General features: G+C 43.2%; 1 protein-coding gene across 2 annotated transcripts in view; it reads right to left on the bottom strand.

The window, feature by feature from the left end:
* The window catches only part of MYO10 (myosin X), a 256,083-nt gene that overhangs the window by 81,554 nt on the left and 156,879 nt on the right, over positions 1–17,650 (bottom strand). For both annotated transcript variants that reach the window (XM_043489225.1, XM_043489226.1), the window contains 9 exons: positions 16,356–16,474; positions 14,573–14,719; positions 14,321–14,421; positions 14,143–14,209; positions 13,531–13,623; positions 13,047–13,115; positions 12,065–12,147; positions 9,355–9,463; positions 6,737–6,817 (listed from right to left, as the gene is read on the bottom strand). In XM_043489225.1, the coding sequence (XP_043345160.1) occupies positions 6,737–6,817; positions 9,355–9,463; positions 12,065–12,147; positions 13,047–13,115; positions 13,531–13,623; positions 14,143–14,209; positions 14,321–14,421; positions 14,573–14,719; positions 16,356–16,474 (869 nt within the window). The remainder of the gene's footprint in view (positions 1–6,736; positions 6,818–9,354; positions 9,464–12,064; positions 12,148–13,046; positions 13,116–13,530; positions 13,624–14,142; positions 14,210–14,320; positions 14,422–14,572; positions 14,720–16,355; positions 16,475–17,650) is intronic.

Below are 17,650 nucleotides of genomic sequence, written 5' to 3'. Positions count from 1 at the left end.
TACTGAGCACACCTGAGGGCCTGGATGTGGACTGGGCTACCCAGCAGGGCACAAAGATGGAAGACGCAAACCAGCAAAGTTGTACATGGTCAAGATCTTCTGTATTTATGGAATACCTTGTTCAGAAAATAAGCCAGCCAGGGCTTCCCTGGTGGCTCAGATGGTAAAGAATCTGCCTGCAATGCAGGAGACCTGGGTTCGACCCCTGGGTCAGGAGGATTCCCTGAAGAAAGGAATGACTACCCACTCCGGTATTCTTGCCTGGAGAATTAATTCCATGGACTGTAGCCTGGTGGGCTACAGTCCAGAATCGGACACGACTGAGCAACTCACTCACTCACTCACTCACTCACTCAGAAAACCGTGCTGGGGTAGAGAAACCAAAGCCTAAAAAGAAATGTAACAGATCGCCAGTCCAGGTTCGATGCATGAGACAGGGTGCTCGGGGCTGGTGCACTGGGATGACCCAGAGGGATGGGATGGGGAGGGAGGGAGGAGGGGGTTCAGGATGGGGAACACATGTGCACCCATGGCTGATTCATGTCAATGTATGGCAAAACCACTACAATATTGTAAAGTAATTAGCCTCCAATTAAAATAAATAAATTAAAAAAAATAAATGTAAAGGGTCACTGGAATAAACTCAGAAAGGCTTGTGAGAAACAAGATGAGTAAAATGAGAGGGGAAAAGATTTAGAAAGAGTAAGACAGGACAAAAAAGTCAAGGTAGGAAATGCACTATAATAATATCAGAATTTTCTAATATGTGGACTCTGTTAAAACAAACAAAAAACCTAAGGAAAAACATAGCAGGCAGCGCTCCTGGGGACCACACAAACACGAATCCCTAGGATTAAATGTGCCGGATTCATGAAGCCATTCATCACATCACGATGCCTCTGGAAACAAAAGGCTCCGGTTTCCATAACGCCAACATGGCTCTCTCAGTTCGTGTGTGGTCCTGAGTGTTGTCTTAAAGAGGGACCTGGGCGGATGTCAACAGCGGCCGCATGAAGAGAGGACACAGGTCAGCAGGACTCACTGAAGGGAAAAAACTGGCCTCCCCTGAAGTCTCTCAAAGATGACTTCAGTGTGAGACAGTTGGACCGTCCTCCTATCTCGGAGCCTGGAGACGGTGCTTTAAGACAAGGCCACCACAGCCAGGCTGGCCCTGTGTGTCCAGCTTCACTGTCCTACTGGAAGTTCCATTTTCCACCACATATGGCTGCGTCCAACTCACAGACCTCAGGGCTTCCCTCCTGGGACGCCTGGTCCAGGGCTCCCCTTGGCGTGGACACCCCTCATCCCTTAGAAAAACCTGACTTCACAGAGCCACCTCTGCTAAAAGCTTCCCCCCAGAGGTCCCCCGGGCCAGTCAGCTGACTCATGTCCTGCCTTTTTAGAGCAGACCTGATAAGAATCTTTGAGGATATGGTTATGCGGGGTTAAAACTTAAAGATGACCCTGCAGGAATCAAAGATGCTTCTGCCTAGAACCCAAGAGCTCCTCCTCCAAAGACAGAAGGAAGACTGAGGAAAGCCAGCCAGATCCTTTACATTTCTCTTTAGGCTTTGGTTTCTCTACCCCAGGGCTATTTTCTGAATAAGTGAGTGAGTGAGTTGCTCACGGCATCTGACTCTGCGGCCCCATGGACTGTTGCCCACCAGGCTCCACCGTCCTGTGAATTCTCCAGGTGAGAACACGTCCTGCCGCTCCTGTAGCAGTGGGGCTTGCACTCGGGGCTGGGAAGTGCAGAGAACCAGTTCTCACACCCGGGAAGGCTCTCCTGATATTTATCCGTCTGTTCCCTTCTTTAATTCTGAACTAAGGAATGTTAATAACGGACTTTTCTGACTAAAAGTTATTTGCTGAAACAATAGGCAAGGAGAGAAGGCAGAGGCCACAGGACACCCTTGGGGAGAAATGCTGAGGAGGCAAAGCAGAGTTTCTCTGGTACTGATATCTCCTGGGGTTGGTCTGGACACATCTGGCCAGGAACTACTACTGCCTAAGCAAATCACAAAGGTCTGTAGTCAAAGCCAAGGTTTTTCCAGTAGTCAGGTATGGATGTGAGAGTTGGACTATAAAGAAAGTTGAGCACTGAAGAATTTATGCTTTGGAACTGTGGTGTTGGAGAAGACTCTTGAGAGTCCCTTGCACTGCAAGGAGATCCAACCAGTCCATCCTAAAGGAGATCAGTCCTGAATATTCATTGGAAGGACTGATGCTGAAGCTGAAACTCCAATACAGAACTGACTCATTGGAAAAGACCCTGATGCTGGGAAAGACTGAGGGCAGGAGAAGGGGATGACAGAGGATGAGATGGTTGGATGGCATCACTGACTCAACGGACATGAGTTTGAGTAAGCTCTGGGAGTTGGTGATGGACAGGGCGGCCTGGTGAACTGCAGTCCATGGGGTCGCAAAGAGTCAGACACGACTGAGCAACTGAACAACAACAAGCAAATCACAATAGGAAAAAGCTACACGGTCACATCACCAATTGAAAACCGTCTGATGGAGAAGCCTGCCCTCCATAAACTGAAGATTCTAAGCTGACAGGAGGACTGCCTTCCACAGTGTCTTCTGAGGCAAAGAACTGGCTGCAGACCAGCCCCCTACCAAGAGGTGTGCCTTTATTTTCTTCATAACTTAGTGCCAGGAGGACTTCCCAGAGATGCTAGTGAAGTGCCTTCTATATAATACCCAAGGTTAGCTCCAAATTGTTCACAAAAAAAAGCCCACAGACTATTATAGCTGAACTGACAGAACTGCTTCAGCATGTCAGTTATATTCTCCCTGCTTACACCAGCTTTTCAAAGCAAAACATGTGGGCTTCCCAGGTGGCTCAGTGGTAAAGAATCTGCTTGCAACACAGGTGACGCAGGTTCGATCCCTGGGTCGGGAAGATCCCCTGGAGGAGGAAATGCAACCCACTCCAGCATTCTTGCCTGGGAAATCCCATGGACAGAGAAGCCTGGAGGGCTACAGTCCATGGAGTTGCAAGGAGGTGGACACGACTGAGCACAGACACACAGGACGTTTTTACACCAGTTTTTCAAAGGAAAACATAAAAATCCCCAATAATGAAAACCCACAATATTCCCAAAAGAGGGTTTCTAGACGCTTCAGGCCAAGTCTCCATCCTGAGTGTCACACTCTTGTCAAGGAGAGGACGCAGCCTATAACACAGGCCTGGGGCACACGAGCTGGGCGTGCACACTCGCCAGGCCAGCACGGGAGCCTCGGATGTGTTGCACAGGTCCCTAAGAGCATCAGGCAGCTCCCCCACTTTTCCTGAGGCCACAGACTTTACAGCCATTGTTCTCATCCCCCTTGGGGTCACAGAATTGCCAAAAGGAATCTCTAGAAGCTGCTAAAACCCATGATCTATGTTTCTGAATGATGCACAAAGCACCTCCATATACATACATTCAAATACATCCCCAGGACTTCTCTGGTCGTCCAGTGGTTAGGGCTCCATGCTTCCACTGCCGGGGGCACAGGTGCCACCCCCGGTCAGGGAACGAAGATCCCTCATGCCACGTGATATGGCCAAAAATAATACATCCTCCCAAGGCCTCCTGATCAATGTCTGACTTGAGAAAGGTATGGGATGAAGCCTGGAAATACACACTCCCGATGTCTAGGCAAAGACAAGCAAGATTTTCCCTGTGACATTTCTGGAAGCATTCATCTTTGGACAAAAGTCATAAGAAACTACAAATGAGGGTTGTTTACATACATTTCCTATATCATCACCAGGAACACTCCAATATTTCCAATGGAGCCAAACAAATGCTAAGCGAGTCATAATTTACCATTCCCAGAGTCTAATTAGCCCCTTCACACTTGGTATCACACCTACACCTTAGGCCTCAAACAAGTCAGTTCTCCTGTCTGACTCGCTGGGTGCCTTTAAAATGGTACTGGGATGTGTTTTCAAAGTCTTTGACAGTCCATCTCCTGGTGGGTTATTAACTAGTGCCTGCCATTGGTCAGGAGGTGGAAAGGGCTGTGAGCCAAGAGAAATAGAACCGGAAGCTGGATTGGCTCATTTTTTTATTTTTTTTAATGCAAACACTAAAGCAATTAGACACAACCAAATCCCAGAAAGGAAAAATAAACATCAAAAAGAGGCAGTTGCTTCAACATTCTGAATGAAGTGTTTTCAAGCAGGCCTAATTTCAAAAGTGATTACAACTTAAAGAAAAAAAAAAACTAACTCCATGCCATCCAAGAAGGACAACAAAACCACGGAGGACCAGGTTTTTAAAATTTCTATCCTTATAAGTGAGGCCCGGCAAGGCCAGACCCCTCATTTTATTGAACCTAAGATGCCAACGGCTGTAAAACTGCACAATTACTACATCACTAAGAAGAGAGAAAAAGTTCCAATTAAACTATTTTTTTGGTTTGCCAAAAAAGCTGTACATTGTATCTCAATAGCCATGGCCTTAAATTTGGGACAAAGATGCATGTTCAAATTATGGTATCACTGGGACTTCCCTGGTGGTCCAGTGGGTAAGAATCTGTGCTCCCAGTACAGGGGGCCTGGGTTCAGTCCCTGGGGAACTGGATCCCTGCACAAGTGCCGTAACTAAGAGTCTGCATGCCTCAGTGAATACCCTGTGAGCCGCAACTGAGACGAACAACAGCCAAACAACTATTTTTTAAAAGATACATAAAAAACCAAACTATGGTATTATTGTTATCCTTGCTGTAAAAAGAGGAAAGAAACACTGACAGAGGTTAACAGCCCCTGTGAGTATAGACCCAAATGCAAAGCCCTTCTATCCATCGTGTAGCTACTGCCCATTAGGGTTTTAGAAAGTGTCAAAGTGAAAGTCGCTCAGTCGTGTCTGACTCTTTGCGACCCCATGGACTATACAGGCCATGGAGTTCTCCAGGCCAGAATACTGGAGGGGGTAGCCTTTCCCTTCTCCAGGGTATCCTCCCAACCCAGGGATTGAACCCAGGTCTCCCGCATTGTGGGCAGATTCTTTACCAGCTGAGCCACAAGGGAAGCTATTTTATAAAGCCCAGCAAGGGGATATAAACCGGCTGACACGGGACACAGTTATGTGTAACTTTTATGTTGAGCATAGTTGATTAACAATGCTGCATTAGGTTCAGATGCACAGCAAAGTGAGTCAGTTAGACATGTATCTACTCTTTCTCAAACTCTTTTCCCATTTGGGTTATTACAGAATATTGAGCAGACTTCCCTGGGCTATACAAAAGGTTCTTCATGCAACACAGCTATGTTTTAGCTATTAACTTTCAACATTCTGTCCAAAAAAAAACCCCATGTATTGTTAAGCTGCTGTTATTTTGTGATAACCTGAAACATTTTATTAAAAATTTGAAAAATGGAAAAGATGAGCTACTATTTCAACTGCCAGACCTGATGGACCGTAAGTCATCACAGGTCTACAGAACCACAGTCTCAGTCACTTTAGGCCACACAAATGACAAATTCTCCCCATCACACCTCAGAGTAACAAACCGAACAGATTATAATCTCCCCTTGTTGAGTTTTGGCTTCCTAGAAGACAGAATTCAGAATTGTGGTTCTTATAAAAAACACCTTAAACTCTAAAGGAGAAATCACTGTAGTATTAAGTCAGAGATAACTGGAAAACAAGATAAAAGATCCGCACCAGCAAAGTTACAGACAGCAGCATTAGGGAGCATAAGACAAGTTTCGTGGGAAACAGTCGAGGTCAGATTCCTTATCTGAGTCCTTATGAGGATGGCATCTAGTTCTTGCCCATGAGGGGCCTTGACATTATTATTTTCTTGGGGGATTTCCTTTCTTCACAGGGCTAACTAAGAGCAGATGTTTGCCAAATCAAGATCATGTCAATTCTTTAACAGCACTTGAAGGCAAGTTACCCATTTAGCCTTAGAAAGAGCAGCTGTTTTCACCTAACACTAAATTTTCTTAATTGAAGACAAAAGGAGACGGGGGTGGCAGAGGATGAGATGGTTAGATAGTATCACCGACTCAATGGACACGAATTTGAGCAAATTCCAGAGACAATAAAGGACAGGGGAACCTGGCGTGCTGCAGTCCATGGGGTCCAAGAGTCGGGCACAACTTAGGGACTGAACAGCAACAAATTTTCTTTCTTCAAATAGATTCTCTGTATAAGAACAGACTATTGAACTATGTGGGAGAATGTGAGGGAAAACTCACACTGTTTCTGATTAGGACATGGCATTAAAAAGCTAAAACCGAGAGCGGAGACACTAAAACTTTTGATGACAGGAGTCCTCTAATTAGTTACAACTAACTAAAGTCCCTGAAATCCATTATTTACTATGTAGAATACAGAGTCTTTGTCATGTTTAACAATAAAGCAAAAGAAAAAAAAAAATGAAAAAGATATCTCCTGAAACAAAAAACACACCAATCATTTCTTCCAAAAGTTATATACCACATTCTGGAGCTTGCCCAAGAATCTGAAAGCAATGCTAAAGAAAAAATGCGAAGGTTTTGCATTGTTTCCTTTTAAATCAGGTTTGTCTAAAGTGTAATGGCATCATTCAAAAGCAAATAGGTCCAAAAGACAAAGGGATTTTTACCCACTGAATGTTATAATAATGTCATATCCATTTCCAACCATCTATAATGAAAGAACTCTGGAGAAACCAAATCAGCAAGTAGCCATGCCAGAAAGCAGTGACCTTAAATAAGACAGTCTCAGGGGACAACTGTCCTAAATCTTACCTTCTGCATGTTTGGCTTGATACATCGAACAAAGAAAGGATTAGAGGCGCTTAGCGTTGCCATTAAGGAATGCAGGGAGTCCTATGAGGAAGAAAAACGTATATGTTGATTTAGTCTCTTTGTATGTCTTTAAACTTCTCAGCACCTAGGCACTCATCAGAAACAAGAAAAAGAAAACAAACCTGAGGAATAGTGATTTTATTTTTAATCATGTCACTCTAATAAAAGTATTATAGTTGTCATAGAAACTATTTCACATATGCAAAACTCATTTGTTACTTCTTTGATATACACTGGAGTGGGGAGCTAGTCCCTTCTCCAGGAGATCTTATTGACCCAGGGATCAAACTTGGGTTTCCTGCATTGCAAGGAGATACTTTACCATCTGAGCCACCAGGGAAGCCCCTTTGATTTTTAATCATGTCATTCTAATAAAATTATCATAGAAATAGTATTATAATTATCATAGAAATTATTCCATATATGCAAACATTTATTACTTCTTTGATATAGTACCATTAAAAAATACTATTCTGTTAACCAGCAAAAAAAATAAATAAAAAATAAAAAATACTCTGTGATATTTCAATGTTTATACGGAAAACCTGAGAAGTATCAACTCTCTTTGGAGTTGTTTCTCCTAGTTAATTATTTCCATTGAAACGACAGCTTCCACAAGTATCTCCCTGGTCTTTGAACCACGATCTTTCTTCACCAGACAGATCAATCTCCTGTAATACTGCTGTCTTTTCTTTAAAAATTTTTTTTTAATTGTGAAGAATATTTAACATTTACCAAAGCAGACAAAGCATGTAAGGAGGGCCCGTCATCAGCTTCAACTCCTGGCTAATCTCATCTCATCTGATCCCTGCCCTGTACACACCACGTCCACTTCTAGCAGAAAAGCAAACCCCAGACATTGTGCTATTTCATCCTTTAATACTTCAGTATGTATTACCAAAGGTTAAATACTTTAAAACATACAGAGGTAACCACAATATCATTCCTGAAAAGAATTAACACAAATTCCTCACTATCAAGATGAAAAGGTACAAGTTCAAGATTCATTTTTAAATACTCAACCGTCTCATATGTCACAATGTTTAAATGGTTTATCCTTTGAATTCAGAATGCAAATAATTAGGTCCATGTAGTGCAGTTGGCTGATATGTCTCTTCAGTCTATTTTAATCCGCTGGTGTTCCCTCAGTCTCTATTTGTCTGTTTCTTTCTTCTTATAATTTTGCTGTTGAATAAGCTAGGTTGTCCGCTACATTGACTAGTTACTTCTGTGCTTAGAAAGCCTTAGGATTTCTCACAGATGACGGAATGTTCTGGAATTCATGGCCCCTCATACTCTGGTACCCATTTATCATCATACAAGGAGTCCAGTCCTCTGGAAACAAAACTCATTCCTGACTTGGGACCCTGCCTTCTGCCTTTGTCTTTACCTAGAAGCTCTGCCCATTCTCTTCCATTGCCTGATTCTTAGTCCAATTTAAGTCCCCAACATCTGCAAAGTCTTCCAAGACAACTCCAGGCAACACTGACTTAGAAAAAGATGACCTAATGACCCCATTGGAAGAATAAGAGCCTAGGGTTTAGAGTCAGATAGACTCAAGTTCCATTCAGATCCTAGCTTCAGTCCTCAGAGGGACTGAGCAAGCCTCCATTTCTCTAAACCTCAGCCTCTTCATCTGTAAAATGGGGACAATAATACATACTATGAACAAGATAGCATATATAAAGGGATTAGCCCCATGATTGTAACATAAGAGTACATAATAAATGGCAGCTGTGATTATTAAGCTGTTATTAAATTACATCCTATCAGGCTCACACCTGCCAGGACTGTCAGCAATGGGACTGTGGGTCGAACTGATCTCCAAACACATCGAAAAACAAACCTCACACAGCACCCCCCAACCCCACGGCATCCAACTGAGCAGCTACATGAAAGAAAGCCTCCCAGGGGGCAAATTTAATAAAGGTCTGATGACTGATGTGCCTCCATTCCCCCTCATGTAAGGATGTGGGGGTAAAACAGGACAATTCAATTAAAGAAATGGCCTTCTTGTGCTCTGCCTCTAAACTCTCTAAAAGGCTTACATATTTATGATGCCAAAAGAACATTCCTTATTGTCCCTGAATTCTGGACATCTGGACAAGGTAACTGACACTGATCTTATTTAACCATGCCCTTGGTTACTCTTCCTAGTTATGATACTGTAAATCTACTGAGGAAAATTTTTTAAAAATCCAGACACAGGAAGAAATATACTTTATATGCATCTGAGCCTTTAAATACAAATCAGAGCAATCCCAAATAACCAAACAGTCCTTAAGAAGAATGACTATTTCATAAACTTAGACTAAGTAGTTATTTATCTTTAATAAGACAAAAGAAACTTTTTTTTTTTTTGGTCGGGCTCAGGGAACAAAAGTATATTTTTCTTCCAAAAGTCCCGTTTTAAAAGGATGATAGAAAACAAGTAAACCTTAAAAGGATGATAGAAAAGAAGTAAACCCTTTCAGAGATCTCATAGATACTCATTCTGATTTTCAGTTCTTAAAGTCACAATAAAGATGGCTCCATCCGGGCCAGCAGCAGAGACTAACCTTGAACTGCGAGCTGACCGTGGGCCGCCGGTGTTTGCTTCCGCATTTCAAGGTATCCTGGTTATTGCGGCTGGAAACATGTTCGAAGAGGTCGTAGATGAAGTCGAATCTGTGTGAGCAGAGAGCAGGAGGGCCATGAGGGGCGCACACCCAATTATTAGGTGCTCAATCACTGTAATTATAATGCATGTTCCCACTGAAAATAACACACCAAGGCCTGCAAGAGCTAAGAAAGCGTTCCAAGATTTCACACCCACCACCACCCAAGAGCTTTAGGCACTGAAAGCAGATGTGGATGCTTCGGAGCGCTGGAGTCTTGCCGGGGAGAAGAGGGTGGGTGAAAATAACCCAGGTGACCAGCCACTCTGGAGTTGAGCTTTGCAGCCCAGTGGAAGGGAAGCATTTCTCTTGTGCAACTCAGCGTGGCGAAGATGCAGCCAGTTAGCAGGTGGAAGGGCACTAGGCTGGAGTGAGGCCGACTTGGGTTCAGTCCTGCCGTCCCCTCTTCCTAGTTGTGTGACTCGGACATGATGCTGGTCTCTCTCCACGCCTGTTTTCTCAACTGGAAATGGGAGTTATTTTAAGATGTATCCTAGGAAGCTGGGGTAAGGATGAAACGAGGAAATGGAGGCAAAAGGCTGAGCATGACGCCTGGCTCATCCTAAACGTTGATGATCACTGTTATTATTGTTAAAAAGTTCTAGAAAATCTATCGCCACTACTAACAAAGTAAAAGACTTCTCAGGAGCTATTTTTTTTTTTTTTGGCTGCACTAGGTCTTCGCTGCCGTGAGGTCTTTTCTCTACTGCGTGTGGGCTCCTCATTGCGGTGAGTTCTCTTGTGGACCACAGGCTCTGGGGCACATGGGCTTCAGTAGTTGCAGCACTCAAGGTCAGTAGTTTCAGTTTGTTGGCTCTAGAGCATGCAAGCTTCAGTAGCTGTGGCTCGAGGGTTCTAGAGCAGGGCTCAACTGCTCCAAGGCAGATGGAATCTTTCCAGACCAGGGATGGAATCTGCGTCTCTAGCACTGGCAGGCGGATTCTTATCCACTGCGCCACTAGGGAAAATCCTCAGGACCTTTTTGATCTTCCTTGAATGGAAGATGTTCTGGGCTATAAAAACCAAGGGTCAGGGCTGTAGGGGGCAATGCCTTTGCTGAGAACCAGGAGAGAAACAGTCTGGCTTTCACACCCCTCAAGGGGATAATGCCAGTGCTTCCCTCATCACTTCTCATTCTGTTCAACTCTTTCTCACTTTTATCCTAGGGTGATGTTTCATTCTCACTCTTTGAAGTTCTCTGTACTTTGAGCGCTTTGGAGAAAAGCTTTGTGTTCCATTAAAATGTCCCACTGGACGAAGAAACGGCAACCCAGTTCAGTATTCTTGCCTGGGAAATCTCATGGACAGAGGAGCCTGGTGGGCTACAGTCCATGGGGTCGCAAAGAGTTGGACGTGACTGAAGAGATGGACTGCAAAATGTTACAGATGCCAAAGGCAAAAGAGAGCAGAGAGGCAAAGACACCAAGCCCCTCCATCAGCAGAGAGAAACCTGGGCTGAAACAACGCTCTTGCCTCCAATTCCACTTAACGTTATGATAGCGGCATCCAGTGGAAGGCCATCTTGCTGGCCTCCAGGCCTCGGCCCTTCTCATAACCAAATGTTCCATTTAACCTCAAGACCCCGCTTTTATTTAAATGGATCGATTTAAATCTGCTTTGAGAGAAAGGTAATCTGCTATGGTTCAAACATCACCATTTTTACTGCTCTGAGAACACACCTAAAAATAAAAATAGTCTACAAGGTTGTAATTAGGGAATCTTCATAGAGGAGGGTTAAGGCAAATTGAAAGACCAACCACTTCCCCCCTGGGCTTCTAAGCTGACACTTAAGATGGGTTCTCTTCACCCCGGTTCACAGCTATTTAAGCGACAGGGTGGCCACCTGGGGCTTTCATTTCTAAAAGTATTACAGCTTTTTAGTGATGGTGCTACTTTCCTTCCTTGGATATTGAAAATTTGTGTTAGAAATTCACACTGGATCTAAGACACATATTGATGACTTTAAGGGCTGTTTTCCCCTCTTTCTCTCTCACAAAGCCTCGTAAAAGCAGGAAGCCTCCTGGTTTAAAATAGTCAAACAAATAAATTCATCATCAAAACCTTTCAGCATATTTTCCTTAACTACTGATTTAAAGGTGTGAATTTATAATTCATGAATGAATAAACGAATGGGTAATTTTAGCTGAATACTTGTTTATTTCTCTTGATAACTCTTACACTAACTACAGACATAAGGTCCTACAAGACCCGAGGCTGACATCAATTTAACACATAGCTCTAAGCTTGCTGTGAAGAAACTAGGTCCTGCTGGTTAAAATCTTAGATTCTTGAACCAAGCAAAACAGATCAAATCTAGTTGAAGAATCCTGGGCAAGTCACTTAACCATGCCACGCTTAATCTCCTCACTAGCATAACAGGATGAATAAAAGTATCTAACTCAGGGATTTGCTATTCCAACGCCACCTCATTAAATGGTAGTCACTACCACTAGGGCCATTTATGTATCTCTCAGGTCACTTTATTGATCAAATATTGCCCAGGGAAGAACACACCACATCAAGTTGCCCCCATATTAATTTTTTTATGTTTGTGAATTAAAAACATCTGCACAAACATCAATCTGACATCGCAGGGAAGAGATCGACGCACCGGCTTTCTCTCAGAAGGTTGAGAAGATCGTCCCTGAAGGTATCCCTGTTCTTCTCCAAGATGCCCCGCACGTCATACTGAACCTGGTTTGCAACAACAAACGAGAAAAGGAAGAACTGATCAAAAGAATCATTTCAAGTCATAAGCATCGCCTTTAAAAGCTGGACCCGTCATTGAATATATTTATGATCGGCTTCTGAAATTACTATTCTCTAAATACCAAATGGGCAAATATCAGCAGGGGTCTTGATTAAGAAGTTACCTGTCTAAGGGTGTGGGGAAAAGGGAACCCTCCTACACTGTTGGTAGGATTGGTTCAGCCCCTATAGAAAACAGTGTAGAGGTTCCTCAAAAAGATGAAAAACAGAGTTGCCATATGGTCAAGTAATCCCATTCCTGAACATATATCCAGACAAAACTCTAATTCAAAAAGACACAGGCGCCCCTACATTCGTAGCAGTACTATTTACAATAGTCAAGACACGGGAACAACCTAAATGCCCAGTGACAGATGAATGGATAAAGATGTTGTACATATATACACAGTGGAACACTACTCAGTCACACAGAGAGCAAAATGCCATTTGCGGCAACGTGGATGGACCCAGAGATTACCATACTAAGTGAATCAGAAAGACATGATCTCACTTCTACGTGGAACCAAAACATGACACAAATGAACTTATCTAAGAAACAGACTCACAGACACAGAGAACAGACCTGTGGTTGCCAAGGGGGAGGGGGTAGGGAAGTCTGGGATTAGCAGAGGAAAACTGTTATATATTGGATGGATAAACAGGGTCCTACTGGAGAGCACATGGAACTACATTCAAAATCCTGGGACAAACCATAATGAAAAAAGAATATATATACATATGTGTGTGTGTGTATGCGCAACTGCATCACTTAGCTGTAGAGCAGAAATTAACACAACATTGTAAATCAATTACACTTCAATCATATAAATTCAAGAAGGAGTTACCTCTCCAGCATAGTGTTTCACTCCAAAATTGTTGACTGCAACTCTGGGCTTCACGTAAAAGTGGTTATTCTAATAAAAAAAAAAAATGTAAATGCATAATTTCACTCACTGATTTCCTGACAGTGTACCTACAACTGCCAGTGAAAACAATTTCAAAATCCACGACATATAAGAGCTTTAGGACATATCATGTGATGCACTTCATCAAAATCATGCAACTCTGGTCTGTGTCATTACAGTAGGTTAAAAAGGTTAAATCTTATACTCAAAGTAAACATGGACATATTCTGACAAGTAGCCTCAGATCTATGCCTTTGGCTTATTTCTATTTAGTTCTAGTAGAGCAAAGCTTCCATTTGAGAAAAATAAAAAATTCAATGTGAGAGGAACTGTGGGGCCAATAGCCCTGAAACCTGTCCTACGCCATCTTAATCCACAGGTGAGCTACCCAGACACAGTGAGGGGTTGGCAGGTGTGGACATACAGCGTGCTGATTGTGCAACTTCTCCAATAAGGTGCTATCAGTGGCTTGAGGAAAATGGCTTTCTTCATTGATAAGGGCTAGGAGACCAAGTTTCTAGAAGAGGGGGGAAAAAACAGGTCAAATACGAATTAAACATTGAATTTTTGCCTCTATGTATTTTTACAGATCCTTTCCTCTCTACTCTCTATCAAGTGGTAAAAAGTGCATAGTTTCTCAGATCAAAAAATTCAGAATGACACGCTATAAAGAACTCCAAATGCATTCCATACTGCAAACCCTGAACCCCTGTAATCTGGTGACCAAAACATTTACAACTGGCCAATCCACTACTGGGATGGCAAAGTTTTTGATGCGGACTTAAAATCTCTGGGAGGCCAATCTGCTCACTGTTGATTCTTAAAATATTGACTTCAAAGAGACAATGGGCGTGAAGCAGCCAAGTCCTTAAATTCAACCTTGCACAGTTACACGTATGCTTCCAAATGGTCCATTGTGTTCTAAACATTCACATCTTTCATGTGCGTGTTCGTACAAGCTCTTTTGTTCCCGTAAATATGAATCAGCCCAGCTGGACACCCTTGGGACTGTAACAATTCTTCAACAGTGTGTTACCTTCTCAATCAAGTCCAGGCATTCTCCATTGTCTATCCAGTCAATATCTTCCCACACTAAGCCTTCTCTGTACAAAGATTAAAAAGGTCCAGGTTGTAGTAAAATATCGCTTCAAAACTATCCAACGTAGGGACTCATTTTCTTAAACATTTTGAAATGCAATTCAATGAGTGCTTACCTACTATATTCCAGTTGTTCTAAAGAAAAGATATGCTTGTTGAAATATTCCTGAAGTTTCTCGTTTGCATAGTTTATATTGAACTGCTCAAAGTGATTCACCTAAGGGGGGAAACAATCCAACAAGAGTCTTTAGCGCTCTCGCTCTTACATAAAAAGGTCAAGAAAAGGCCAACAAAGATCTGCAGGGAAAACATATCAGTGTTTGTTTCACGAGATCTGCTGAGGAGGATCCCACTCGTTGGAAGCACACCTCAAAGTTTTCAAATCCAAAGATGTCCAAGATGCCAATAGACTTGAAGTCATCTCTGCCTTTGATCCTGCTGTTGATCTTCTTGATCACCCACTCGAAGCAGCGTGCGTAAAGTGCCATGGCCAAGGAGTCCCTGCTGTCTGCTGCCTGAGGGGAGAGGAGACAGAGACGCAGTTTCCCTAATGACTGCAGGGAACCCAGATGGGCATATCCATCTGTGCTGCACTTGGGAGCCACACTCACTCCACATCTATGCAGCCCATGTCAAGTGAACCAATACCATGCAGGAAAACACAGCTGTCTAAAGAAAGGGAAACCTGAAGCTTGCTTATTTGCAGCAAGAGTCACCCTGAAGCATCAGGCTTACAAATTCAGCTTTAAGTATTGAGTTATAAGAAAGAATCTGGACCAAAATACACAGCTCTAAATTTGATCAGGTTTATGCCACTAAGTGGGCTTTCCAGGTGGCTCAGTGGTAAAAAATCTGCCTGCCAGTGCAGGAGACTCGGGTTTGATCCCTGGGTTTGGAAGATCCTCTGGAGAAGGAAATGGCAGCCCACAACTCCAATGTTCTTGCCTGGAGAATCCTATGGACAGAAGAGCCTGGTGGACTACAGTCCATGGAGTTGCAGAAGAGTCAGAAATGACTTAGTGACTAAATAACAACAACAACATAATGCTAATTAAGACTTGACTTCACTCATTATCATCTTCTCATATTTTACTTTGTGTGCATACAAGTTTTCTTCATGGTATGGTTAGCATTTTTACTTATCCAATCAATAAACAGCTATTAGATGGGCTAGTGCATGTAACTGGCTCAAGGCAGTTGCAGAGACAAAAATAAATCATACAACATACTGTTGCTTTGCTCTCATTAATAATAATTTATTAATTATAATAAAACCTAACACCAGTTAGTAAAAATAATTATTACAGCTGTTTATTTAACTCTTACTCTGCACGAGTCACTAAGTTTCCAGTTCAGTAGCTCAGTTCTGTCCGAATCTTTGTGATCACATGGACTGCAGCACGCCAGGCTTCCCTGTCCATCACCAACTCCTGGAGCTTGCTCAAACTCATGTTCACTGAGTCGGCAATGCCACTAAGCTTTTAGCATTTATTTATTTTTTACTATCATCCTTATACATGGCAACCCACCCCAGTATACTTGTCTGGAGAATTCCATGGACAGAGGAGCCTGGCGGGATCCAGTCCTTGGGGTCACAAAAAGTCGGACATGACTGAGTGACTACTACTTTCACATCCTTGTCTTGGGGCTTCTCTGGTGGCTCAAAAGGTAAAGAATCTGCCCGCAATTTGGGACACCCAGATTCAATCTCTGGGTAGCGAGATCCTCTGGAGAAGGGGATGGCTACCCACTCCAGTATTCTTGCCTGGAGAATTCCATGCACAGAGGAGCCTGGTGGACTACAGTCCATAGGTTCACAAGGAGTCGGACATGACTAAGCGACTGACACTTGACTTTTCGTCCTTGTCTTACAGAAGAGGAAACTGAGGCACAGTGAATAAATTCCCCAAAAACAGAATATAATAAGCTGAAGACTCAGGACTCAGACTCAGGAAATCTCCCCCAGTCCCATTCCTCCTAAAGATTCTGCTATGCTGTCTCTAAGATGACCACTGAACCACTGGATGTCTTATTTTTGACCCTGAGCCAAAAGCATTTGAATGGATCACTGCAGTTACTTATTCAGTCAAAGCTGTGGATCTACAGACCCAGGGGCATCTTTAGAAGTTGCTTTGAGGGCCACACACATACCTGCTGAACATTGAGAGGCGTGAGGATCTCCTCCCCCCGGAGGAACATGGACCTCTGGGTCAAGGCGTCCGTGAGCTGTGCCGGGTCCAGCCCAAGTAACTCTGCAGACCTGCCCAAGGCTGGGGAGGAAGGACAAGGCGAAAGTGGATGCACAACCCCAAGAAGGAACAGCCCATGGGACCCCAAATGGGTGCAAAACCACTGCCACACACGACACAGTTAAGCAGAGAATAATCCTAAGGCCCTCGGGCAGGACCTAGAAGACACATGTTCTACTGGCAGGTTATTCACTCCCTTAATGAGTCTTAGATTTACAGCAAAGGACCTGGTACTTGGAACAAGTATGGTCCAGAGACCCCCATGGCAGGTTCCCCAAGACCCTGTCAGAGGTTTGCAAAGCCCATGACTATTTCAATAATAAGACTAGCTTTTTTTTTTTTTTTTTTTTTAGTGATAAACTCTGTTATTTGCTTTTTCACTCTCATTACCTCACAAGTACACAAAAGAATATTCCAGAGGCTACATGACATGAGTAGCTCAATAAGTTGAGGGCAGAAATAGAGGCCAGCTGTCCTTCATTACACCAGATATTTTAAATATTTACAAAATCATTAGACAATATCAGTCGTTACTGACTTGTTCTCTTTTGTTTTGGAAGATGGCCTTTCAAATAAAATGCTACTTATTTTACTATATGCAAGGGGTTGGTTACGGTTATTTTAAAGTGAATTTCTTGCTATTTTTTTAACTGTCTCCACTATTATTTCTAAAGGGCTTTCCTGATGACTCAGATGGTAAAGAATACGCCTGCAATGCAGGAGACCTGGGTTTGGTCCCTGGGTCACTAAGACCCCCTGGAGAAGGGAATGGCTACCCACTCCAGTTTTAACTGACTCTGTTTTCATTTCTAAGGCAGTAAACATCAACAGGAATGATCCACGGGAACAAGAACTACAGGCCTGTAGCCCTGGGCTACTCAAGGGCCACTTTGAACTTACACTCTTCCAGTTCCCAGCCTCCTTGCCCTCATCCACTGCATCCATCAGCAAAGTTTAAAGAATAAATCACTCCAGGAAAATGACAACTGACACTGTTACACGTATGTTAACTCACTTAGTCTTAAGACATCTCCACTGTGCACTTTACAGTGAGAAGTCACGAGTGTTGAAGGGATAAGTAACCCAAGGAAACAGCTTGTGGCAGAGCCGGGCTACGAACCAGTCATCCTGGCTTGAAAACTAACGGTCTTAACCATTCCACTATGGCAGCCCTCAGCAGCCAGGAATTAACTACAA

The sequence above is a fragment of the Cervus canadensis genome, chromosome 16 (assembly GCF_019320065.1).
Source record: "Cervus canadensis isolate Bull #8, Minnesota chromosome 16, ASM1932006v1, whole genome shotgun sequence".
NCBI classification, from domain to species: Eukaryota; Metazoa; Chordata; class Mammalia; order Artiodactyla; family Cervidae; genus Cervus; species Cervus canadensis.
This window is presented reverse-complemented; position numbering and strand designations above follow the sequence as displayed.